General features: G+C 38.9%; 1 protein-coding gene across 1 annotated transcript in view; it reads left to right on the top strand.

Moving 5' to 3' along the window:
* Positions 1-19,338, top strand: part of tcerg1l (transcription elongation regulator 1 like) — a 207,090-nt gene extending 187,752 nt beyond the window's left edge. The window contains 3 exon segments of the mRNA XM_003218553.4: positions 2,311-2,400; positions 14,738-14,856; positions 18,237-19,338. Coding sequence (XP_003218601.1) covers positions 2,311-2,400; positions 14,738-14,856; positions 18,237-18,393 — 366 coding nt within the window. The 3' untranslated portion in view covers positions 18,394-19,338.
* Positions 19,339-27,069: the final 7,731 nt, after the last annotated feature.

Raw genomic sequence — 27,069 nt, 5'->3', positions numbered from 1 at the left:
GATTCTATATATGTTTGCTTACATTTTACTCTATTGCTGTCTCATAATAAATGTAGATGTACATTTGGTTTAAATTAGTATCTTCTTCTTCTTCTTCAAACAGTCGTTTCCGACTCTTCGTGACCTCATGGACCAGCCCACGCCAGAGCTTCCTGTCAGCCATCGCCGCCCCCACCTCCTTCAAGGTCAAGTCAGTCATTTCAAGGATACCATCCATCTATCTTGCCCTTGGTCGGCCTCTCTTCTTTTTTCCTTCCATTTTCCCCAGCATCATGATCTTTTCGAGCTTTCCTGTCTTCTCATGATATGGCCAAAATACTTCAACTTTGCCTTTAATATCCTTCCCTCCAGTGAGCAGCGGGGCATTATTTCCTGGAGGATGGACTGGTTGGATCTTCTTGTGGTCCAAAGCGTTCTCAGGATTTTCCTCCAGCACCAGAGTTCAAAAGTGTCTATTTTCTTCACTCAGCCTTCCTGCTGGTCCAGCTCTCGCATCCATAGGTTACTATGGGGAATGCCATTGCTTTATCTATGTGGACCTTCGTTGCCAGTGTGATGTCTCCGCTTTTCACTATTTTACGAGGTTGGCTATTGCTCTTCTCCCAAGAAGTAGACATCTTCTGATTTCCTGGCTGCAGTCTGCATCTGCAGTGATGTTTGCACCTAGAAATATAAAGTCTGTCACTGCCTCCACGTTTTCTCCCTCTATTTGCCAGTTATCAATCAGTCTGTTTGCCATAATTTTGATGTTTAACTGCAGCCAAGCTTTTGCACTTTCTTCTTTCACCTTGGTGATAAGGCTCCTCAGCTCCTCCTCACTTTCAGCCATCAGAGTGGTATCATCTGCATACCTAAGGTTGTTAATGTTTCTTCTAGCAATTTTAACTCCAACCTTGGATTCATCAAGCCCCGCATGTCGCATGATGTGTTCTGCATACAAGTTGAATAGGTTGGGTGAAAGTATGCAGCCCTGCCGTACTCCTTTCCCAATCTTGAACCAGTCTGTTGTTCAGTGGTCTGTTCTTACTGTGGCTACTTGGTCTCTATACAAGTTTCTCAGGAGACAGACAAGGTGACTTGGTATCCCCATACCACCAAGAACATGCCACAGTTTATTATGATCCACACAGTCAAAGGCTTTAGAATAGTCAATAAAGCAGAAATAGATATTTTTCTGAAACTCCCTGCCTTCCTCCATTATTTATTTAAAGACTGGATACATTGTAATTGATATAATTTAAGAAATTATTGCATTTTTATGAAGAAATAATAATCAGACTATTACTTGGGGCAAATCAGTGTAATCCATTATAGAATTGATCTTTGTTGGTTGATTATACTATTCCTCATCTACTTTGTCTTTGTTTTATGAACTTTTTCCAGTTTTGACATTTTGGCTCTATAGACATGTCAGTTTTCAAACGGAACACGTACGGATATCAGTAATGTTGACCAGCGTTCTTTAGGTTCTTCTTAATTCAGTGCAATGCTACTTGATAAAGGAGCTATCAATCCATTCTGTGTTTTAATTTGAACTTTAAAGAAAGTATTCAAGATGCTGAATCTTTTTTGGGGATAGAGAGATTCTTTGGATAGCTATTTTAAAAGTGAATTGGAAATTGCCACTGCCATAGAAGCCATTAACCACCACTTACGCAGTGTCTTCCTAGAACAAAAGTCAATGCTGATGTGGTCAGTTTGGCTTTGCTACCTTCAGCTACCTCCATGACTTTGTGGTGGCCACTTAACCATGTTATGATAACAGACAATTGCATCCTATATGGAGTAATTACCTATAACCGAATAAGCTTTCAATGGCTATAATTTACCTCATTGGTTGCAATGGATTTGGAGATGTAGTTGGTATAAAGAATATACATACACGTATCACCCCTGCTTTCAAACTTCATAAACATATAATGTTTTTCTTCTCTAATCTTGAGAAGCACTTTTTTCTTTTTTAGTCTTGTATTCTCACAGATAGTTTTATTTGAAACTATTTCCTAAAATTATGTCCCCCATTTTTGTATATTTATTACTATGTGAAATATTGTTATTATTGGTTCAAGCATTCTTGCAGCTCAAATATTGGCTTAGATATAGATTTATGCATGTGCAACTAAGCTGTTGGAACATTTCAAGATCTCCTTTAAAATGCATAAGGTATCTTTATGAATTAGCTGTACAGTAGATTCATAGCACATTCATTCTACAGGGTCTCTCAACCATTTGCATCGCATTTAAGGTTGTTGTTAACCCCAGAGTTTTTAGAAAATTGCTTCTGTGTCTTTCTTTCACATATTCCTTTAGGTGTCTGCATTTTCCACATGGGAAAAAGAGCTACACAAAATAGTATTTGATCCACGTTATCTTCTGCTGAACTCAGAAGAACGTAAGCAGGTGAGTTTGTTAATTTATTTCAACTCTTTATTTGGCACTCCATACCTTAATGTTCTGTGTTTGTGGCTAATGGTATTAAATAATAAGAAACAAAACTAAAATACATCATAGAACATCCATTTCCAACATAAAGAATCATAAATTCATTCAACAGTGAGTCTAAAAGGTTAAAATAATCAGTGGGTCTAAAAGGTTAAAGTTCAGATTACAAATTTTGAAAACCCTATATAATTATTACTAAGGTTTATTGTCATCAAATAAATCAAAATGACAATAAAGAAGGTATGTAGTGAGCCTTTCTAGGGCAGCATTTCACCTTAAATGCTACAACAAAGGAGAATCCCCACTTAATAGTTCTCAAGAATGATTGTTATCCTTAAATTCAGAGACCATTTACAATTGTCTTTTAAAACTCTGGTATAGAATGGATTTATTATAAATGTGGCATCAAAGTGGCAATCAGGAAAACCTGCTTCTCAGTTGTAAGGCTAAACTGGGAAAGAGGAAGCTTAGATGAAAAGTAAACAACAAATGCACATTGATAAAGTACATTTAATGCAAGGCAATCTAGACATTAAACTTGTAAGTGATTTTCAAAATGGGCAGTTTCTGATTGGAGTTCTTCACTGAATCAATATGTGTGGTGAGAAATTACATTGTCGCAGCAAATCTGTCCTCAAACTATATATGCACAGTGGAACCTCCATTTAAGAGTGTTTCAACTTAAGAGTGTTTTGAGTTAAGAGCTGTCGCCCATCCCACATTTCACTTTGACATAAGAACAGTGACATAAGAGCTAGCGCCAGAGGGAGTGTTAGCTTCAGAGTACAAGGCTTTAGAGCTTCAAGAGAGCAGCCTCGCCCTCCATTCCTCGTGCTTCCATGTCTTGTGCTGTTGTTCACTTTGGGAGATTGCTGTCTGCTTTGCTCTTGTCTGCTTTGAGGAACTTTGAGTTAGTTGATTTTATATGGTTTTATTCCTGATATGTTTGGCTTCATGAAGAAAGAGAGGGAGAAAAAGCAAGAGAGAGGGGGAGACTGGAACGAGTCCAGTATGAATAAAATGATGCTTCTGCTTCTTCACTTGGTGATTTGTGCTTCCTTGCCACAACTTTGTGCTGCTACAATTTTAAATGTGATCTTTCTTTTTAAAAATTGTTCCATGTTAATGTGCAAGTTTTTCCTTGCTGTTATACTGGCTAACACACATCTTGTTGCCGCAAATGTGCTTCCTTGCCACAGCTTTGTGCTTCTACTATTTTAAAGGTTTTTTTTGTTCCATGTGAATTTGCATTTATACATTCTTTGTTATTTATAAATTACATTTTCTTTTTAAAAACACATAACAAAAAGGGGGATGGATTTCAATGCATCTCAATGGGAAATTCACTTTGAGATAAGAGCATTTGAGTTAAGAGCTCAGTCACAAAACAAATCGAACTCTTACGTCAAGGTATTGCTGTATATGACAAGGTCAGGGGAAATTTATTATTTATTATTTATTTACTGCATTTTTACCCCGCTCTATCTTCACTCTGAAGGCGACTCAAAGCGGCTTCCAGTTTGGAAATAATTCAGTGCCACATTGCAACATAGTAACATACAAAATACACAACACATTAAGCATTAAAATCATATAACCAACTATACAAATACATAGAACATTCAAAGGCTCAAAGCAGAATCATATCAATGTAATATTCCCTTCATTTTTTCCTCACAAAGTTTCTGCAAAGCTTTACTGCCAAATGTGTTTAAAGTTTGAACATTTAAGTTCCATTTGTAGCCAATTTTTGAAGGAAAACATAATAATAAAAGATACTTTAAACAGTATCACTTCTGTTGGTAGTCAAATTTTTAAATAGACATTTGAAGTTTTAAAGGTATATTCTCTTCCTCTTGCCTAGTGGCTATCATTTGGAAATGTTATTCTTTAAAATATGTTCCCCTTATGTTCAGGAGGCCTTGGAATAAAAGTTATATAAACTTTATATAAACCTGTAAGTTATATAAACCTTTTGCAAGTGAACACTTGTGAGTGTTCCTTGACAAAACGTGAGAGATCCAAAGACGCTCTTCTATTCCCAAATAAGGATCCACTAGAAGTTGAAGGCTACTTGTGTGTGAAGGACCTGTTTGGATTCATCATTTCCTGTGAATTCAGACCTATTTGTGTCCATAGGTATGCTTAAAGATAACACAAAAGTTGCAGCAAACACAAACATTGCAGTAAAAATAACCAAAAATGTGTTGGCCTGTGGCAAAGATGGGCAGCATTTTTTGGGTACAGTTGTAACTGAGAATTTCAGAACTGAAAATAAATGATCTACTTACAAGAAGACTTTCTGAAGCAAAGGGAATACTTTCTCTTCAGTAATTCAAGCAAGGGCACAGCACAGACCTTGCTTAGTCAATCAAACTTTATTATGCCTTTCATTTATCAAGCTTGTACATGATATAGTAAAATTACTTAATGAACAGTCAATAAAACCTATACTATAGATATTAGCTTTGAAACATTGGTGACATGGGCCTCATTTGTGGAATATATTGCATACGTTAAGGGAAATGACTACACAAAGCAATTTTCACCTTGTCTTAAAGTTGTTTTCATAGTTATGGGAAAAAAGCTAATATCAAATTAAGACCTTTATGAAGTGTTATAAATGTTCTTGTGATCAACTGGAAAGATGTATATTGCTGGATTAATGCCATTATCTTTTGCAACTCTACCCTCAGAAAGCCACTGTGCAAGAAGTTAAAAGTTGGTTTGGGAGCAATCTTACAGAAAACTAGCGTAGCTAAATTGTCAGAGATGCATTGAGATGCTTTGTTTTTGTAGGACTTCTAAAGATGGATTTCTCTAGAATTTGCATGGTGGATGAGGAGATGTTTTCTAGAAATGCAGAATATAATGTGCTTATTATATGAAATAAGATAGTAAATGTGGATATAGACGATAGTGGGGCTGATGTGAAGCCTATGGTATCACATTTTTCCCAGCATCTGTAGTTCATATATTGAGGTGAAGATCAGAAGACTAAGGCCCCTTCTACACTGCGATATGAAATCCAGATTATCTGCTTTGAACTGGATTATATGGCAATCTAAATTCATAGAATCAGTTCAAAAATGATAATGTGGATGATCTGCTTTGATAATCTGGATTATATGACAGTGTAATAGAAACCGAAGGGCAATCTGAAAGTTGTTAAAGAAAGTTTGGTTATTTTATGAGGTGCTGGAGGGATTTACAAAAAGATGTGGACATAGATGCTACCATGATGAAAAAACACTGGCAACATTGGTTACCATACCAGGAATAGATGACATATGATTATGTTTAATCCATAACAGTAGTGTTGCATGCTGGGACAGGGTTAATGACTATCTTGATAAATTTGTGTACTGAAGTGCCCAACATGTCTTTAAGCTATGTGGGTTCATTCTTATAGTTAAAAGAAGAAAAATCTCTTGAATTTGACATTATAAAAATAGGTTTATATTCAAACCCTTAATAGTCCCTTGAAATAATATTTTAATATTTAAATGTTATCTCGCTGCTAGAAATTTTGAGGATTTCTACCCTATTCATTTTAGGAGGGATGTTTGACAGATTATAAACAATTTGTTATTTCTTTCTAAGTAAATAAGGGATTTAAAGAGTGTGAGTTTACCACTCCATGCATTCCAGAGACCTTTCTACAAATAAAAAGAAGCAGTCTGCTGTATTTTTCTTGCATGTTTTCAGATTTATAAGCAAGGCAGCTATGAGCTTTCAGAGGATTTTCTTGCTAGCAAAGCAAATGACTAAGCAGAGCTCTTTCATGACTTCTTTTGATTAAACACAAACTCTCCTTCTGCTTTTTCACTTTGCAATTATTTATTGATCATTATGTCCCAAAAGATTGGTATCATCCCAACCCACAATTCTGACAGCAAAGAGATAAATGAAACGGGCAAACTTTTATGTCTTGAAATAACATTACTCAGATAGTGAAATAATGAACCATTTATTAATTTTAACTCAATGTGTCCCTCCATTTTTTAATCACATGAAAGCCTGTTTCCTATAACTTTTAAATGTGCCTCATATTAATCCTTGGCATTCTGAGGAAAGGTGGGGAGTAAGATCTTACTGGATGTTGTTTTTCTACAAAATACAGTTTCAGTAAAAATAATTGCAATAAATATGGTCTACACTATCCGAAAATATCTCATTTATTGCTGTTCTAAGAGCAGGAGGCATCTGAATCAAATGTAGATCTCTGTAAAATATTCAAAGATCATCATCAGTCCCTAGATAGATAGATAATAAGAGATAACACAACGTCTTTACAATGCTTTTACACTGGACTTCAAAATCTAGTTAGGGACAATAACCCATCATAACTCATTAGTCTGCTGGTACAAAATATAAATGTATGCTTCTGAGCATCAAGTTCCTGTCTTGCAGAGCCACATCCGTTTTATTGCAGACCTTGGAAAAGCTACTTTTTTATATTACAATGTTCACTGACCATACTGGCTAGAGAATATACTAGGAGCCATGATTTTGCAAAGCAACTGGTCTAGGGTCTGGTGTTTTGGGACCATATCAATCTATATCCCTGAATTGTGATCAGAGGCGGTTCTACCACCAGGCAAACTAGGCATTTGCCTGTGGCGCCATGTTGTTGGGGGCACCATTGAGGCAACTCCTGTCTCCTGTGGCAGGAAGGAGCCGAGGTTGTTGCTTTGGGGAGCAGAGAATCTCCCAAAAGCAAGATGGCGCTGGCAGTGGGTAGGGCCTGGGCTTGAAAACATGGCAAAAAACCCAATGCCGCATTCCCGGCCGCGGCCACTAGTGGAGCTTTTGCAGGAGCTTGCTTTTCCGGGCCGGTGATTGGCAGCTCCCAGAGCAAATCGGAGCCCTGCTTTTGGAGAGACCCAGCCAAGAAGTCTTGCCTCCTTGGGGCTTCAGCAGTCTGGCTGGTTGGGGGCAAAGTTTCCCAGGAAAAAATGAGGCCGGTGAGTTATGGGGGTGAAGAGGCCTTCACTTTTGGCTCCATTTATGAGAAAGGAGGGAAATTGTTAAATAAGTCCTAGTACCTTCATTTATAAGTAAATTTTCCCAAGGATTAAAGTTTTAACACCTGTATGCAACTATTTAGTTTAGCAGATATATAGAATCTACACTTTCTAATGGATGTGCAAGGCAGAGATGGCAGTAATGAATGTCCACGCTTCTGGAAAATGTCAGTTTAAGAAAATCTGACATACATTGTCAGAAATAGTTGTACTGGTTCTGACTACTGGGTCTTCCAACTCAGCCTCCTCCTCCTCCTCCTCCTTTGTAGGAAGTCTAGGAAGCAAGGCAAGTGGGACTTCCTCCCTGGGGGCATTTTTGGTTGGGGGGGGGGGTGTTAGTTGGCCCTGACTGCTTCCTGTCTGGATTTCCCATTTTCAGAGTGTTGTTTATTTAGGCTTTTCCTTAATCCCTCCTTATTATCCAACATTTTCACTTATCCAACACTTTTATTTTTTCAGTGATTGGTTTTTTGGGGGGGGGGACCAAAATTTCTGTTCACCTACACTTGAAAATTACCTTGGACCGGCTCTGATTGTGATGGTATATTTTTCCTTCATTGGCCAATGTGAGTCATCTTTAGGTAATTTCCCTTCTGTATAACTTTCTTCATAAAATGTGTATCTTGTGTGCTCAGAAAGCTACATTATACCAAGTTAAGACAGCTGGTCTACCCAGCTCATTCCTATCTGTACTGATAAGCCTGAGCTATTTGGGATTTCATACTTTTATTTTTCCAAGTTCTATCTAGATTGTATCAGGGACCCCCTGTTCACAATCACATGCTCTCCCATTTAACCTTCCTTTCAAATTATTATTCTCCTTCATAAATGTTGTTCCTGAAAATATGCTCTTTTGAGTCACTTTGATGATTTTTGCAATTAGTCTTCAGGCCAATGGGTTTTTCAATTTGTCATGCCAGTATATGAGTCAAGCAAATTGTAGTGATGCAATTATTCAGGAAGCTGCTGAATCATCATGGTCTCAGCCCATGGTTTGAACACTTCACAATAGCATCCTTGCTCTACTTTTAGCCTCTAATTAGCTAGAACTTTAGGTTATTTGCTGTAAAGCACACACATCAGACTCCTTTCCTGTCCAAAAACATATGTCACATTAGTTAGGACAACCATCCAGCTGATTCCTCTCCCGCATCTCCACAAGAAGGAAGATATACTGGAACTAAGTGGATCAAATTAGATTGTGAATTGAACTTTCTCTCTAGTGTTACTGGCATTTTGTCTTCATCTCATACATCAATTAAAATGGAAAGGTCACAGCAGATTAACAAAGATTACTCTACAGATATAAAAGGAATAATATAATGAGCCTTGGGGATAATACACAATGAGTACAAAGGCACATAGAACAAAAATTGTCTTTGTGAAAGCAATTTGGTTTTGTAGCCTGATATTACCTGTCATTTCAATTATGGTTAGGTATGATCAAGAAGTACACAACTGCTTCATTTACATACCTACCAGAGATTTGCTGAAGTCTCTTTATGGATATATGAAAATTTGTTTCACATATGTAAGGTGAATTATGACTCATTGAGCCCAGTAGTCTATTATTCAAATGGCAGCATCTATTTCAGTCTCTCCACCCCCCCCCCCAGGAGTGCATCTACACTGTAGAATTAATGCAGTTTGACACTACTTTAACTGCCATGTCTTAGTGCTATGGAATCCTGGAATTTATAGTATGGTGAAACACCAGCATTCTTTTCACTAAGAAAACTAAGAATCTTGTAACATTATGATTCCATAGCACTGAGCAATGAGAATTAAAGAGGTGCAAGACTTCATTATTTCTACAGTGTAGATGTGTAGTCAAGAGGGTTTAGAGCAGTGATTTCAATTCCCAGAAATCCTAACAGCTGGTAAACTGGCTAGGATCTCTAGGAGTTGTAGGCCAAAAACAGCTGGGGACCTCAGGTTGAGAATCACTGGTCCAGGGTGTGCATCTACTACAGGAACAAAATATTTGTTTCCTTTTCCATTCATTTCTTAAACAAAAACTTCGTGGAGGTTGGCTGCTACATACCAATCTATTCATATATACACCTAGAAATTTTAGTCAAAAAATGAACCCTCAAAACCTGGGTAGAATATATGTGAATAACTCATTTAAAACCTTTCCCCGATTCTGAGTAGCAAAAGGCAAGAGCTTGGTTCTTCCTGGAGGAATTTAAAACAAACATTGACCCCCTCTTGTCTATTCTCACTGGTACCACTTCTAGACCTTTTAAATGTTTGGGTGGGAAAATGATAGTCACAGCCAGGGATGGCTTCCATCTCCCAGTTGGCATTGGTGCTTTCCCTGCTCCATAGAATGACCTTGACTTATTGATGGATCATATCAAAATCCATAATTTTGCCCTCAAAACCTTCTCTTGACTTATACATGAATATATATGGTACTTTATTTCCCATTGCTTAGTAAGACTGGACAATGGGATATTACATTACTGTTACATTATTGAAGAACTATTACAAGGGTTCTTTTCTGCACAGCAGGAGAAAAGGTAGTGTGCGTCTGCAAGTGGGACCATTTTTTGAAAGCAGTGTGCACAAAAGAGCAGCCCTTGGGCCAAATGTGCCCTCCACCCAATATTGTCTAAGCAGTCCTTTACCTCTTAGATTGCAAAAGAGAGAGATTAAGTGCATCTGAGAGGGAGATTAAGAGAAAAAGAAAGAGAAGAGAGAATGAAAGAGGGAGAGCATTGACTGACCTCTCCTAGAAACAGGGCCGGTTGAACGTAGAGGCCGCTGAAGCAGCCGCTTCAGGTGCACGCTGATAGGGCCGCTGTCGAGGCGTCGACAGCACCCCCGTAGCGCCACTGCGCCGCTGCCGTTGCCGTGGGGCTTTGATTGCTCGCACCAAACTGCACAGCACCATCGCCCAAAATGGCCGATGGTGCTGTACGCAGGCGCAGATCGGCCGAATTGGGCGACCTGCGCTGTGTGCATGCGCCCATTTCGGCTGAGGCTGCTCAACGCAGGCGCAGATCGCCAACCGATCTGCACCTGCATTGAGCAGTCGCAGCCGAAATGGGCAATCGCACAGTGGCACCGTTGCCACATCAGCAGCCGCCGCAGCAGCAGCCGCCGTCGCTGCCGTCGCCGCTGCCGTGGCGACCTCTGGTTTGTGTGTGTGTGTGTGTGGGGGGGAGTTGGGCACCAAAATGGGGGGGGGGTGCCAAGTAGTAGATTCGCCTACTACTTGGAATGACCTTGGGCCGGTTCTGCCTAGAAACCTCCTGGAGTCGCAATTCAATTTACTTAATTTTTAAATATTTTCTTCACTTGTTATTTATGTTTACAACAGGTTTTAACTTATTTATTATTTAAAATGTTGGCCAAATTTATGATCAAAGTTACAAGAGCATAATCTAGAACTACATGTTAATAACTGGTTTGTATTTTTGACCCCTATACATTTAACAGTGTATGAAATACATGGGGATCATAAAGGTCTCCCAATCCTGACTTAGGACACTTCCAGACATGACCAAAACGTGAGCAAAAATTGGTTAAACTAATCCATTTTTGCTCACATTGCAGTCCCCACATCCTCCCACAACTCCAGATTTCCCTCTCGGAGTGGCTACATACCATCACGAGTCAAACTTTGGTTGACACGGGACAGCATAGAATCATAGAATCATAGAATAGTAGAGTTGGAAGAGACCTCATGGGCCATCCAGTCCAACCCCCTGCCAAGAAGCAGGAAATCGCATTCAAAGCCCCCCTGACAGATGGCCATCCAGCCTCTGCTTAAAAGCATCCTGCAACCATTCAACCCCCATCCCCTCCTCCAAAATGCCAGACTTCTTCAAACGTCCAAAAGGAGCGGGAGGTCCCCCACCTCCCCTCCCAGTGCACCATTCCCTCCCCAAAACTTACTCTACAGATTTGCCAGGCATGGAGGGCCTTTCCAGAGAGCTGTGTAGTTGCTTCAGAAGGACACTGGAGGAGCAGGGGGGTGGGGAATGACTCCTCCAGCATCATTCTAAAGTGACTCCACAGTTCTCTGCAGAGTTTTGAGGGAGGAAATGGGGCACTGAAAGGAGAAGGGGGCCATCCCACTCCTCTGGGCTTTTGGAAGTCTGAAGAAGCAAGATGGCTGTGTCCCCACAAGCCCAATGCCCCATTAGACCTGGGCTTTTCAGGAAGGCCCGAATTGAATGAGGTATCAAATTAATTCAGAACAAGCCAAGGAAACCTTGGTTTGTTCCAAATTAATTCATTTTTACAGGAGGTGTCATTTGGATGCCTCCGGTAAAAACTGAGACAGGTCCCAGTTTTTGGACCTGTCTGGATGAGTCCTTTGACTCTGATTAAAGAGGATCTGTTGATCCAATTGATTGGGGTGCAGCCAACCTCAAGCAATCTTCAGTGTGTGTAGGAATTGTGTTTTCTAAATGTCACAATGAAGATTGCTCACAAGGGTTGGGTGGAAACATCAGCCTGCCATGCTCTGATCAAGGGGAGAACAGGCTCCTCACATTCTCAGCTTACTTACTTAGGCGATCCCTCGTAGCTCAAAGAGGATTGTCTTCCATCTCTGGTGTCTTGGGGGTGTGTTCCTAGGTGGCTGAAGAGACCTATTATTGATCTGCATGTTCTCCCGCAGTGAGGACATCGGTTTCCAGGTGGAAGGCGGTCCCGGTCAGGGTTGGCTTGGCGGGCCTTCCTCTCGGCACGTTTCTCCCTTAAGCCTTCCATTCGTGCCTCTTCAAACTCCGCAGCACTGCTGGTCACAGTTGACCTCCAATTAGAGCGCTCAAGGGCCAGGGCTTCCCAGTTGTCAGTGTCTATTCCACAGTTTTTAATGTTGGCTTTAAGCCCATCTTTAAATCTCTTTTCCTGCCCACCAACATTACGTTTCCTGTTCTTGAGTTCGGAGTAGAGTAGCTGCTTTGGTAGACGGTGATCGGGCATTCGGACAATGTGGCTAGTCCAGCGGAGTCGATGGCGTAGGAGCATTGCTTCAATGCTGGTGGTCTTTGCTTCTTCCAGCATGCTGACATTTGTCCGCTTGTCTTCCCAAGAGATTTGCAGGATTTTTCTGAGGCAATGCTGATGGAAATGCTCCAGGAATTGAGTGTGATGTCTGTAGACCGTCCATGTTTTGCAGGCATAGAGCAGGGTTGGGAGGTCAATGGCTTTGTAAACAAGCACCTTGGTATCTCTACGGATGTTCCGATCATCAAACACTCTCTGCTTCATTCTGAAAAATACTGCACTCGCAGAGCTCAGGCAGTGTTGTATTTCAGTGTCAATGTTGACTTTTGTGGAGAGGTGGCTGCCAAGGTAGCGGAAATGGTCAACGTTTTCTAATGTGACACCATTAAGTTGTATTCCTGGCATTGCAGAGGGATTAGCTGGTGCCTGTTGGAAGAGCACTTTGGTTTTCTCGATGTTCAATGAGAGGCCGAGCTTCTCGTATGCTTCTGTGAAGGTGTTTAGAGTGGCTTGTAGGTCTTCTTCTGAGTGCGCACACACTACGTTGTCATCGGCATATTGGAGTTCTATAACAGATATTGTAGTGACCCTGGTTTTGGCTCTCAGTCTGCTGAGGTTAAATAGCTTGCCATCTGTCCGATAGATGATTTCCACACCGGTGGGAAGCTTCCCATCAACAAGGTGAAGTATCAAGCCCCCAGATGGCATAGTTAACTAAGTGACTTGAAGGTTGGGTTGCTGACCTGAAAGCTGCCAGGTTCGAATCCCACCCGGGGAGAGTGCGGATGAGCTCCCTCTATCAGCTCCAGCTCCATGCGGGGACATGAGAGAAGCCTCCCACAAGGATGGTAAAAACATCAAAACATCCGGGCGTCCCCTGAGCAATGTCCTTGCAGACGGCCAATTCTCTCACTCCAGAAGCGACTCAAGTTGCTCCTGACACGAGAAAAAAAATAGTGATGAAGATGGAAAATAAGGTAGGGGCAATAACACAGGTGCTTGACACCTGATTCCACCTTAAATTCTCAACAGCAGTTACCAAGTCAGTCAGGTTTGGGAAAGGAGTGCTAGGATATACTACTTTGTTAAGAGGATACTTAACTAAGTCGCTGATGTAGAATATCAGCCATTATCAATTATTTTATTCCCAACATAAAACTGGTTCTCAAAATAAATTATTTAAATATTTTTTTAAAAAAATCTAAGCAATTGCTATGGTCTATGGCAGGCAATTGGCCCTGGAACCTGTCACAGTCATCCCTCCTCTATTTTAAAGTAACAAATCCTCTGGAGGATGTCCAGAGGAGGGTGACTAAAATGATCAAGGGTCTGGAGAACAAGCCCTACTAGGAGTGGCTGAAAGAGCTGGGTATGTTTAGCCTGCAGAAGAGAAGGCTGTGAGGGGATATGATAGCCATGTATAAATATGTGAGGAGAAGTCATAGGGAGGAGGGAGCAAGCTTGTTTTCTGCTGCCCTGGAGACTAGGACGCAGAACAATGGCTTCAAACTACAGGAAAGGAAATTCCACCTGAACATTAGGAAGAATTTCCTCACTGTGAGAGCTGTTCGGCAGTGGCACTTTCTGCCCCGGCGTGTGGTGGAGGCTCCTTCTTTGGAGGCTTTTAAGCAGAAGCTGGATGGCCATCTGTCGGGGATGCTTTGAATGCGATTTCCTGCTTCTTGGTGGGGGTTGGACTGGATGGCCTATGAGGTCTTTTCCAACTCTATGATTCTATGAAATATGGCATATGATCACCATAATTGAGGCAAGTCAAACTACTGGTACTTTCCCTGATTCTTAATAAATAATGGAATGTGTAAGGATTGCTTACTCGTTGGATTTGGCTTTTAGCAATGATACTGCAGTTCCAAAAGATAGAAGGAAATACATAGATACATTGCATGATATAATGGTGCTGCTCTACATGCACACAAGACATCAGAGAAGGTAATCATTGAGTAATGGACTGGGGAATCAATTGCCCCAGCCATTTCCCTGCTGCGTTATGTCCTAACCATTGCAACAAGAAGAACCATTACAATTTAAAGCAATCCAACAATTTTAGAGGGCCACATTTCCCCGTCTTGCTCAAATAGTTACCCTTTGAATTGCCACATACCTCTCACTTCCTGAGGATATATTGCTTAAGGAAAATTCAATGAGCTTCTGAGACATGCTTTCTTTTATGTTTTAGAAAAAACACATGACAAATTACTAACCAAGCAGAGTATATTTAACTGGTAACTGATTTAATAATGTTTCATGATATGTTCTCTCTCCACCCTTGTCTACTTAAGATATTTGAGCAATTTGTCAAAACACGAATCAGAGAAGAATACAAGGAAAAGAAAAACAAGCTACTACTAGCCAAAGAGGAGTTTAAAAAGCTACTGGAGGAATCTAAATTATCACCAAGGTATGGAGTTGCTTTCTGACATAAATTCCATCTGAGAACTTTCTGAAGGAATATGCTGATTAGAACTGGTTTTTACTCTGTGTCTGCTGTATAATAAATGTGTTGAACTATTTTAAAATAAATAAAATATATTTTAAAAAAGAACTCAACTGAAACATACAGACTGTAAAATGTAGATGTGTAGTTAAATTAATAGATGTATACTTTGTTGCATTAATAACCTACCTTTTCTTCAAAGAGCATGAGACATTCTTTCCACTCTATTTCTCAACAATCCTATGAATTTTGACAGAGATCATATTTTTCCTAAGATCAACTGGTGGCTTTCATGGCTTAGTGTGCCCCAGAAACCAGGTCTCCCAAGACCAGTCCAACGCTCTGACTATTATATCATGCAGTTCATCGAAGTTTGTTCTTTGGGCAGACTGGAGGAAGCCCTGCTATCATGAATAGTTTTCAGACAGGAGGAGCTTGTGCCTTGACATGCATCAAACAAAGACACATGTACCAAAGCCTAGTATACATCTGCAACATAATTAAGTTTTAAAGTCTTTAGGTGGTTTACTTTCAGATAAAAACAGTTTTTAATGCTTCCACACAAATATTGTCTTCAAGAAAAATTAGGGTAGCTGGGAGAACCGTTCCTGTCCATCAAATTGCTTTGTGTGGTATTTTTATATCTAGATTTTTCTATTGTGCATTTTTCTCTGTAAGCAGCTCCCAAGAAATCTACCAGGGTTCTATTCCCTACAAAGCAGTTAGACAGCTTTCATTCAGTAAACATTTGAAAGCACTGTAATGAGTTGCCCCCTGATCTGAAAGATGAGGAAACTAGTCCTCCATTTCACCCAGTTTAGGCCAGATATAGGTCAAATCAGTTCACTGCTAATCACTTCTGTCTCTCAATTCTGCCCTTTGAGATCTTACTTCTGTAATTCAGAATGATAATCTAATTTTTCCCACTATCATTTATATATATTTCACATGTACCCCATGTAGTAGAACCAATATGTTTACCAAGCACTAATTTGCAGTCATATGCTAAAGGTCCTGAGCTGATATATATCTGTTGTCTAATTGCATGAAATAGCCTTAGCAGTTAAAATCCATCACACTACTTTATTGTACTTTTCAGTTAAGGAACCAGTTGCAGATATGATTAGCATTTATAATATGCTCAAGTACAATAAGTGTGCTATTATTTTTGTGTTGTAATGATGATGCTAGATTGGCAGACTTTTCTTTGCTGATTGTTTGACATAACCCATTTTATATACAAAAAAGGTTGTATCATTAGCTCAGTGCTACAAATGCAAGTTCTTAAATTGTTCCTTCTTTGCTTCTCCTATTTGTTTCTTTTTTATGAATGCTGCTGAGAAGCTGATAGTAAAACACACAATTCTCATTTATGGGTCTGTCATCTGTAAAAAAAATAAAATAAATCCAGACAGTTTCCTTATTATAATTGGAGATTCATATTATAGAAAATGAAGACAAACCATAAACATGTAAAATGTTGAATCTTCCCAGACTATGCAGACTATAGTTAAGGTTCTGATGTTGGCATGATTATAAACACTAACACAAAATCTAACTACATCTTCACCCTAGCGCAAATGATGCCAATTTTTTGAACTTCTGGCTGTAAGCCTTTTGCAGGTGATAACATTCCAATTCAACTTTCAATTTTTAGTTTCAAAAACTTTACAGCATATAATTGCTAAATTTGTTGCACAACCAGTTCCAGAACTGGTTAAAGAAAAAAAGTTGCTCCAGTCAAAATGTATCAAGAGCAATTGCATACTCTTTTTGGCAAAACTAAATTCCAAATGCTCTACCTGAAACATTTCCTTTTTGCTGATGCAACTAATTTACTCACACACAAGTCCTAAAGAATGTGTGAATCATGTGGCATGAAAATGGACAGCCTAATATCCAGATTGACAAATGAAAGGCCACATGCCCCCTAGACCCCTAAGGAACTAGGAGCATAAAGATTCCCACCATTCTACCACTCTGCCCTTTTCACAGGACCGTGCTTTACATATTCTAAAATTGGTAGTGATATCATTATATCCTAATAACCCTGAACGTTTGAGGCAAATGTCAATGCAGACAACCTAATCTTGTATCCCTCAAAGAAACACATTATTGTAGAATATGGCCAAGTGGAATGTTCAGACTCAATAACAGCCTTCCTGTAAGAATTCCTAGTGCTAGAGACTATCAATAGATCAATAGTTTGAGCAAATTCAACCCTCTAAGACTTCACAGATATACAGGCATTTGCTTCCAGTTTTCCATCTGTTGGTGGGGAAAAGCATCAGATAGTCTGTTCCCCATGCCAGCCACACATTGCACAGTAAACAAAATAACAGAGACACTGCAAGACAAATGCCCTAACCCAATGCATTTTCTGCAAGAACCTGGAGATTATAGAGAGATGATATGAAGTTCAGCCATGTTATCACACACAAAAAATAAATGGAGGAATTAGTAAATTCCTCAGCTCATATCTGAAAGGCCACCACAATAGGGGGAAAATCCGGACATTAAATCCATCAAAAACCCTTCCTTAGCTCACTCCCTGGGCCAAACCTGGGCTTATCAATGCCCACACAAATAAACCCCATCAGAAAATACCTGCTATATACCTGCAATTGTTCCTCAAAAAGACATTCCAATCAAGAAGGCATAAAATTCATGCCAAGCCTTCAAATCCTTCCTGATTTTTGGAGTGAACCTAATTCTATGATGGGTTTTATACACATCAACGTTCAGTCACTTTCCCTCTATATCTATATCTGGAGTTGCTGAAATGCCTTTTCTATAGCTCCATGGGAAAGATTCCCATGCTTCCCATCTTTCAATTAGGAGTCAAAAGACATGCCACTTTGCTAAGCCTGACTAAAGCAAATAAATCCAACATAGACATCAGTCCTATTAACCCAGAGGTAAGTCCTACTAAATGTATGCATAAGATTGTACTCCTGAAATAATTAGGTCACATTCTGCCAAATTAAGCTAAGGAAATATTATTGTCTTAATTTTTGAAAATCCCATTTAATTTCTCTACGTGGTATAAAATTATTCATGAAGGTTCCTGAAATTGATATGATAGGCCATGTTTGAGGGGGAGGGAATTGGGGCGAGAAGCAAAGGAGATCAATGAGCATTTGAAATCTTTATTTTAGTCTTTCAGTTTCCCAAATTTCTGGTGAGAATATATGCGTATTTCATCAGAAGCATATCTTAGGAAAAACAGAAACACAGATAACTAAGGACTGAAAAAAATAAAAGTATATTGATAACTGGAGAGTTTTGTGATAATGCATCTTCTCTTTGATCATTTCCTTTCTGTCTTTCTCCCTCGCTTCTAGGACAACGTTTAAAGAGTTTGCGGAGAAATATGGTACAGATCAACGATTTCGACTTGTTCAGAAGAAGAAAGACCAAGAGCAGTTTTTCAACCAGTTCATACTTATGCTTAAAAAAAGAGACAAAGAGAATAGGATAAGGCTACGGAAAATGAGATAAAAAGGAAATCTGCCATACAAAGAAAAGTCAAATACTGTGCCGTCTACAGTGGAGGAAGGGAATGGCATGCATTTTATGTCATCTTTTTGAGTTTCAAATCCCAGCACTTTCAGGAAAATCCAGAAAACCCCAAGAACCGCCACTGTACAGGAAGATTCTGTGACAGTACGTCCAAGGCTATACTGCAGGAACCTGTAGGATATTTCATTCTCAGAGACTTAATGTTTCATATTGAAGCTCTCTTTTGTACAACATTCGAGTTTGATGCATTTTTAATTACCATGATATGTCAATTCCTTAATTGTTTTAATTATGCAAATTCCTTGTAATATATACAAATTTGAAATCCAATGTGATTTGTAATTAAGTAGAAACAGATGTCATCCATAATAACCTCAAGACTTTTTTTAACCATTTAAAGAAAAAAATATATACGGCAGTCCTTCTATGCACACTTACTCAGAAATAAGGATCCATTGAACTCATGGAAAATTACTTCTTAGTGAACATGCTTAGGATTGACCTGCACAACAATGTTTGGGTAGCTTTGTACATTGACAGTTCAAAAGGTTCAGTGGTACTGAAGATCTCATTACTCAATGTTCATAGGTCTAAGTCTAGTTTTCTGAGTAGTAGTAGTAATAGGGTATTAACTGTTAACCATAGTGAAGAGTGTGAAAATCTTGGCATAGTTTCCTGTAGAACAATGTATAAATCTTTTTAACAAATGCTTTGTAAGTAAATTATTCTGGATGATGGTCCAAGCACACCGAAAAGAGCAGCACTTCTCTATTAAAAGCTACTATAAAGAAGTTATTTTGTAAACCCATCCTACTAAAATTTGAGTTATTTTTATTGTATGCGAAGAGTTTGCATGAGATTAGTCTCATCTTTGTATAAACAAATATTTTAACTTTTTTTTAATTAATAAATATTTTAAGACTACTGGTCAGTTTATTTTCCATAATGTTTGAAATTAAATCAGATAATATAAAGGTAAAGGTTTCCCCTGATGTTAAGTTCAGTCGTGACCGACTCTGGGGGTTGGTGCTCATCTCCATTTCTAAGCCGAAGAGCCGGCGTTGTCCATAGACATCTCCAAGGTCATGTGGCCGGCATGACTGCATGGGGCACTGTTACCTTCCCGCCAGAGCGGTACCTATTGATCTACTCACATTTGCATGTTTTCGAACTGCTAGGTTGGCAGGAGCTGGGGCTAACAGCGGGCGCTCAATCTGCTCCCGAAATTTGAACCTGGGACCTTTTGGTCCGCAAGTTCAGCAGCTCAGCGCTTTAACACACTGTGCCACCAGGGCCCCCCTGATAATATAGCTACTGGGAATATTAGATATCAGATATGGTAAATCGTGAGGCAAAGCATGAATGTCTTCATCCTTCACCAGCCTTCTCTAACTTGATACTTTCCAGTTATTTTGGAGTACAGCTCCCATCACCGATAACCTAGACAGCTAGAGCTGATGGAATTATATTTCAATGGATTTAAAGAGCTAATGTGGCTGTTCTTAATGAGTGGGGTGGTTTGAATAATAAAGAAATAAAAAAATTTGGCTTGCCTCCATGTGGCAAGTATGCAGCAGGGAAGATTTTGTAAACTGAAGGGCTGGTCTTTTGGTTCTTTAGGTTGACTAGTAAACAAAAAAGGGTAACATTAAATGAGGGGATTCTAACAATTCCATATTAAGCTTCAGAGGAGCTCTAATATATGGATGTTCTTCCTTGCAAAAGCAATTCCCTGCATACAAAAAACAGATACAACAGGGCAAAGGTTAGACTAGACTATCCAGTTTGCCCATATATGCATGTGAGTCTCAAAGCTTAAAGTCTAGTGCCAAAAGAAATGTCTCACTTTGCAAGAATCATTATCAGACCCTGGAAGATCTTGAAATAAAAGCATGCTCACAAAGGCAAATCCTTGGATACAGCTTTCTTTCCTTCTTACCATGGCTATAGAAAGAGAGCTCTAACCAGTTCCTGCCAATTGCAGTGTATATCACCTAGCTAACCCATCCTCCTCCCGCTAGCTATTTTCATCGGCTATATTCCATTCTCATAGAACACTTCTACAGTTCCCAGTTTTCCTCCCCAGTCCAGATGGCCCTTATCAGAGAGCCTAGGCATCCTCCCTCTCCCAACATGGCATGGGATGGACAAAACAGCTCGATGTAAGCTGGTACGGACACATCCTGACAATCATAGAATAATAGAATTGGAAGAGACCACATGGGCCATCTTATCCAACCCCCTGTCCTGCAGGAAAGATCTGTACTCATGTAGATTAGCCACATATATTGTTATTGAATATGGAATATGAAATTTCTAACAGTTATGACCATGAAGAAAGAGTTAAAGGGAGTATCTGGACAAACTTCTGTGATTATCCTTCCCATCACTATGTCCAGCGAACACCGAATGAACTGGACATTCTGAATCAATGTCAGGCAACTTAATTTTAAGAATGTCTAAATGATTCCATTTATTTTTAACATAACATTATAATATCTATTGAAGCCAATATTAGACATCAGTGACCTTTTAATGTATAATATATAGATATACTGAAAAATCTATTACAAACAAAGACTGTATTATTTTAGTCCAAAACGATTCACCATGGAAAATACCCAACAGTAGACATTAAGGTGGGAAGAAGCACTATCTTGGCTGGTATCAACCCTAGGTCCAGTTTGGGCTAAAGAATGGATCAGAAATACTAGATGCTTATGTTAGCTCCAAATAAACAGGGGTTGACTTACATATAGTTATCATAAGTTGATGTTTGATTATGTTTTTCCTGCATGGCAAAACATTGGACTGCATGGCCCACGTGGTCTCTTCCAATTCTTTGATTCTGTTTTCTAAACTGATATGGTTCTGATAGCTCCATTTTAAAGCTGCTTTTATATGACAAATGCAGCATCACACAGGTCAGACACCATTCAACAAGTTTGTAAAGTTCCATGTCACTCGGGGTCTCATTTGTCCACTGTTCAGATCATTTCATCCAATACCCACATAGGATTGCAAAATACATTTTTCCCAATCTTCATGGAAGTCCATGTGTATTTTTCAAAATAATAGCTCACATCATTGGGTAGGTTTTGTGACTCATCTTAAAATATACTAACTCTTTCAAGATTCCCCCCCCCCAATTGAATAGTGTATTTTTTTTAGCATTGCTTCAAATATATGCATTTTTCATGTTCTCCCCCATCACAAACTCTACAAGAGAAAGAGGCCTAAATGCATGCTAGGTCATGTTTAGATTTGGGAAATTCAGATGTGAACATTTTCTATTGAAAACAAATTGAACAAATAATGTTGGCTGCAATGACACTGACCTGCCATCACACAAGTAGAATGCATCATTGAAGTCTGTTTATAAGAAGCCATTTTCCTTCACCTCAAGTTTTACAGACGATGTGTTGGTAAACTGCAAACAAGATGGTGCCCCTTGAAGTTTTAAAGCCGAAAAAGCTGAAATGGCTTCCAAAAAGACAGGGGAAAAGGAGCTAACATATTGTAAAAAAACAATATACTAATGAGCTCCAGAGAATATTGTGAAGAAAGCAGTCTCTGCCTCTGAGCTGAAGGCATTCTGTTGCCATGTCCTTAGATCTTGTTTTACCAGCTGAAGCAAAACAGCTTTTGTAGTCGTTGCTTCCTCTCTTCCTTTGAAGAAATAAGCTTTCCTCTGTCAGAAAAAAAATCCTTCAGAGCTGTTTTTTTCTTGGCTCAAAACAAGCACCCCATAAGAAGCGAGAATATGTTTAACTTTAAAGAGCATTAGCATGGAAAGATGGCGTACATCTGAGAAAGAGCTGACAGAAAAGGCAGGAGGCTTTTGTGTTTCAGGTGGTTTTTGTTTGTATTAAAATGTATTTTCCTTAAACTGTTATTTTCTCCCCAAAGAAGATGGTATTGATTTAGTAATAGTAGGAGAACATTATAGGCAGTTGGGGGTTAGAAATACAAAAAAATAGCACAGAGACTATTGTGCCTTTTTATATAGTTACTAGCTGTGCCCGGCCACACATTGCTGTGGCAAAGTGTGGTGGTATGGGAAATAAAGTATTGAGGAATTGGTGGTAGTTAGTATATGTTATTTCCTAAAGCTTGCAAGTGAGGTTTATCTCCCTGTGAAAAAATGTCCAGGGTGGGAGAAAGAAATCTTGTCTGTTGGAGGCAAGTATGAATGCTGCAATTAGCCAGAATGATTAGGATTTAATGGCCTTTCTGCTTCAAAACCTGGCTGCTTCCTGCCTGGGGGAATCTTTTGTTGGGAGGTGTTAGCTGCCCCTGATTGATTCATGTCTGGAATTCCTCTGTTTTCAGAGTGTTTTTCCTTATTTACTGTCCTTATTTTAGAGTTCTTTATTGTTTTTTTTATTATACCACAGTAATTGTATATATTTATAATCTTATATTATCTGCTTAAAACTGCATTATATGAGGCCCCTTCTACATAACTGCATAAAATCTACACTGAAGTGGGTTATATGGCAGTGTGGACTTAAGATAATCCAATTTAAAGCAGATACTGTGGATTATCTGCCTTGGCATTCTGGGTTATACAGCTGTGTGGAAGGGCCTTGAATCTACACTGCCATATAATCCAGTTCAAATCAGGTAATCTGTATTTTATATGCAGTGTGGGGGTGGGGCCTAAAGGGGGTGGGGCCTACCCTTCTGACTGGTAGCCAGGGGGAGAACGGCTGCTCTGCCTCAGTGCTTAACTAAATGAACTGGAAGACCCCATAGCACAAAGGACATATCGGAGACTTATTTGGCAAATCAAAATGTTTTATTAATAGACAAAATTGAACTTCTTTTTCTCTTGGTTGCCACTATAAAGTCTCTGTGAGGAAAGGAAATCTTTGAAGTCTATGCAGTTCTGGATGGTTATTGCCACGCAGTATAAAGTCCCAACATGACTGGATTCTATGTATCTTTGCACTGACTTTCATACTATGTTGACATGACTTTATGTATCACTGTCTTATATGGCTTTTTAATCTAATTTGAATACAATTCTGATGTGACTTGAATTAATACAGTTCAGACATGACTTCAGTTAATACAGATCCAACATGACATGAATTTCTGTGCTCTTTCTAGCTTCCTGTGCTTCCTTCCAGTGCTACACTAACTGATCAATCCTAACTGATAAAAATAATTGCCATTTCAAAGCTGGCAGGAGCTGGAGCTAAGGTTAAGCTCTGCCCCCTTAGAAACTTACAGGGACAGGGCAGCAGGTGAGAGCCTTCTGGTGGCATGACAATGGCTCTTCCTTGTCCTCTAATTTGGACTTTATTTTTCTAGGTTTTTTATTGAAAGACATAGATTGGATGACTATGTCTTCTATGGCCAAATTTGGTGTGATTTGGTTCAGTGGTTTTGTTGTTTACTCCATGGGAAAAACACACATTACATTTTTATATATATAGATAAAAGGATTTTGTGTATATGTGTTTGCTTTTAAAGCTAAAGAAAACTCCCCACAAACACACACCAAATCAAATCTTACCAATTGTCAATTGTTTATAAAATATAGATTTATTAACCACAGTAATTGCTGGCAGACATATATTCTTATGATTTTTTTAATAAAAGAAGTTTCAGGCAGGAAAAACTCTGAGGTCAGATACATAACAGAAGTCCTATCTACTAGGCTTGTGCATAATTTCATTTGTAATTCATATTTCGGAGGAAAATTGTTACATCCATGCATACAATGCGATATCTGACACATGCAGGAAAGGTGCGGGGGAGGGGATTTAGAAATTGAAGCACCCATAATTTTCATTATAGTTCTGTAACATAGAGATGTCTCCCAAGGTAAGTTTAATTTTCAGTATAAGCACTAAGCAACATTACACAACTTTGGCAAAGTCAAGAAAACACAAAGTGCTTTAAAAATAAATCTTTTCAATTTGGTCCTATTGCCACCATAAGCAAAGGCTGGGAGCGGGACTAAACTTAATAATGGGCAGGAGCCAGAGCACACAGCCTTCTTAAATGTAGTTTAGAAAGGCGAGGCCCCAGTGGCAGAGAATGCAAAAGGCCCTGCTGTAAATTACATTTCCCAGACTGCATCAGCATCAGAAGGCCCCTATCAGGATAGCAAAGAGAGAGGTCTGTCCCTTCCTAACACCAGCCACGGAATTTGCAAAGAGGAGGAATGTGACTGACACATCTCTCTCTAATAAGTAAACCAATATCTGTGCTGAGCTGGAAAAAAATAATAACCACCTTGGGAGGCAATAGAGGAAGCATATTAATTGGATGTCCATAAAGCTTTGGATGGTGCTGGAAGAAGGGGGTCAGTCTAGATGAAACTTGATGGTGTCTGTACTATGATTTCTGTTCTTTGGTTATAGATGGCAGTTCCTAATTAGTTCTGTCATAAAAACATATCAAAAGTTTATTACACTGAAAAAACTTTGTCTTTGCACAAGACACATTTTGCTTTGTTGAGTTTCCACCAATATAACTAGGTTTCTGCCACAAAAATAAAGTTTCTGAAGTAGAACAACTACTTTCAAAGTAAGGGCCACACAATGAAACAGGAAATAATGCTTTCAAACCAGGAACAGATTTTTCTTTATTATAAAAATGTTTTTAATAATAACTTTGAAAATTCCCCAAAAATCCATGGATAAGTGAAATGCTCTGAATGTATTCTAAATGTATTCTACTGCTGTAGCATGTTTCAACCCAATAGCTTTAAAATGAGGGAAATAGGAGCTCCTGACGTTTCCCCAATAGTAGTAATTAGTAGTAATTATTGCATTAATGCGCATGCGCAATTACTGTAACAAAATAGTAACAACATTTCCTTAGTCTTTTTATAGTAACAAAATTTTCACTAACAAAACTTTAGAAACACTTTAGAAATGAAGCACCAGGGCCCCCAAGTTTTTAAGTACTTTTGAACCATTTTTAATTGAACACACATGCCTACTATCTACATTTATAGCAGAATGCTCACCGGATTTACTCAGATTTAAACCTGATTATGTTCAGCTTTGTGCTTAGTAAAGATTTTAAGTTTTAATATTTTTTCAGAAAGTGTTGCGTACCGTCCAAAATACACTTTTGTGTAATACACTTTTTATGTTTTTCCGGCTGATGGAGAGGGGAGAGGAAACCCTCTTGTTTTTTCACTCTCATAGAGAATGGAAATTTTTTATTGTAGTTGACTGTTTTATGGGGTGTCTTAGCACATTTCAAGGATTAAAAATTACTGTGAGGAGGAGGGGATGGAGAAGTCTGTATCTAATCTGGGCACAAACAGTTATTATTCTTATTTTTAATATATTCACGATCTTCAGGATATTTTTCCTACAAATAAGTTGTTAACCTCTTTCTGATGGCAGTAGCTTATTTCCTCCAATTTGGGAGTCACGGTGTCTTCTTTTAAGTGTTGGCTATATTGCAGTGCTCAGCAAGACTTTATTTTTATTGGGCAATCCCAAGATGGAGGAGGGTTTTAAACATACAATACCAGATTTACATAGTTCCTCTTCTTAAAGCTAGATCAGCACTTACTGACTGAGCAGCATTCTTTATGTAGAACCTCTTTGTAGACACCATCATCAGCTTCTTGGAAGAAAAATGAAATGAAAACAAAAACATAATCCACATATGAGCCATCTGAGGACATTTTCTAGAAGGAGAATGATGAGGTTTAAGCAGGAACATAAAGTTATCTGCTGGACACATATGAAATGGCTTTTTTCCAGAAGGGAGACTGAGAACTCCCAGCAGATGGATGTTTAGTACTTTGTCATTCACAGGAACTCAAGAAGGAGACGCATGTATCTTATATGTTTTTAAAAGATGTTAGAAAGAGAGGTTTGTAAAATGTCTTGTTGCTTTCTTTCTAACAGAATGATGAATCTGATCGTTTCTAGGGATAAAGTATTATAAGCCTCAGGGAGTATGGTCCATGTTGCATCAGCGAGCAATTCAACAGATCAGGGTCATGCAAAATAGTTGAAAGGCAAAAGCTACCCATAACATTCATTGAATTTACTTAAGAATAATGAAAGAAAAACACTTTGAAGCTTGCTTAATGCACTTTCCAATTTCTGTCTGATGTTGGCAGCATATTAGGTTATCTCCAAACCAATAAGGTCTAGAAAAACAATGATTTCATTAAAAATGAAAGGACAAGGACTCAGGCTTTGAATTAAAACAAAAACTCCTAGGTCACAGAACAAAACTGTCATCGCATCCATTCCCAGAATTCATGATTATTGACCCAGTCCTTTGTCTTAACTTGATTTGTAACACTTTTACAAAAGACGCTAAGAAAATTGCAAGAGTTGAATTATATGAAACTGTAAGCATTGAATAACATTTCCCTAGTTTGTGGAAATTATATTTTTCAATACATTTTCCCCAGAATCCCTTAGATATCATTATGAGTGTCCTTCATTTCAGGCGTCATTGGTATGTTTCGTCAGATAAGAAGAGAAGCCGAATGGCTCCCAGTGAGCTTTCTTTTTATTTTTAAGGTGTCTAGGGGGGTTGGGGAGGGGGTTGGTGCCCTTGAAGTTTCCAGGCTGATTCAGCCTGGAAAATGAGGAACTATGGTCTGGACTGCCCCTCAAAAGTCCAGAACTTTTGAAGGAGCAGTCCAGACAGTGAAAG

This window comes from Anolis carolinensis, chromosome 3 (assembly GCF_035594765.1).
Source record: "Anolis carolinensis isolate JA03-04 chromosome 3, rAnoCar3.1.pri, whole genome shotgun sequence".
NCBI lineage: Eukaryota > Metazoa > Chordata > Lepidosauria > Squamata > Dactyloidae > Anolis > Anolis carolinensis.
Note: the sequence above shows the minus strand (reverse complement) of the source record. Positions and strands in the feature narration are given on the sequence as shown.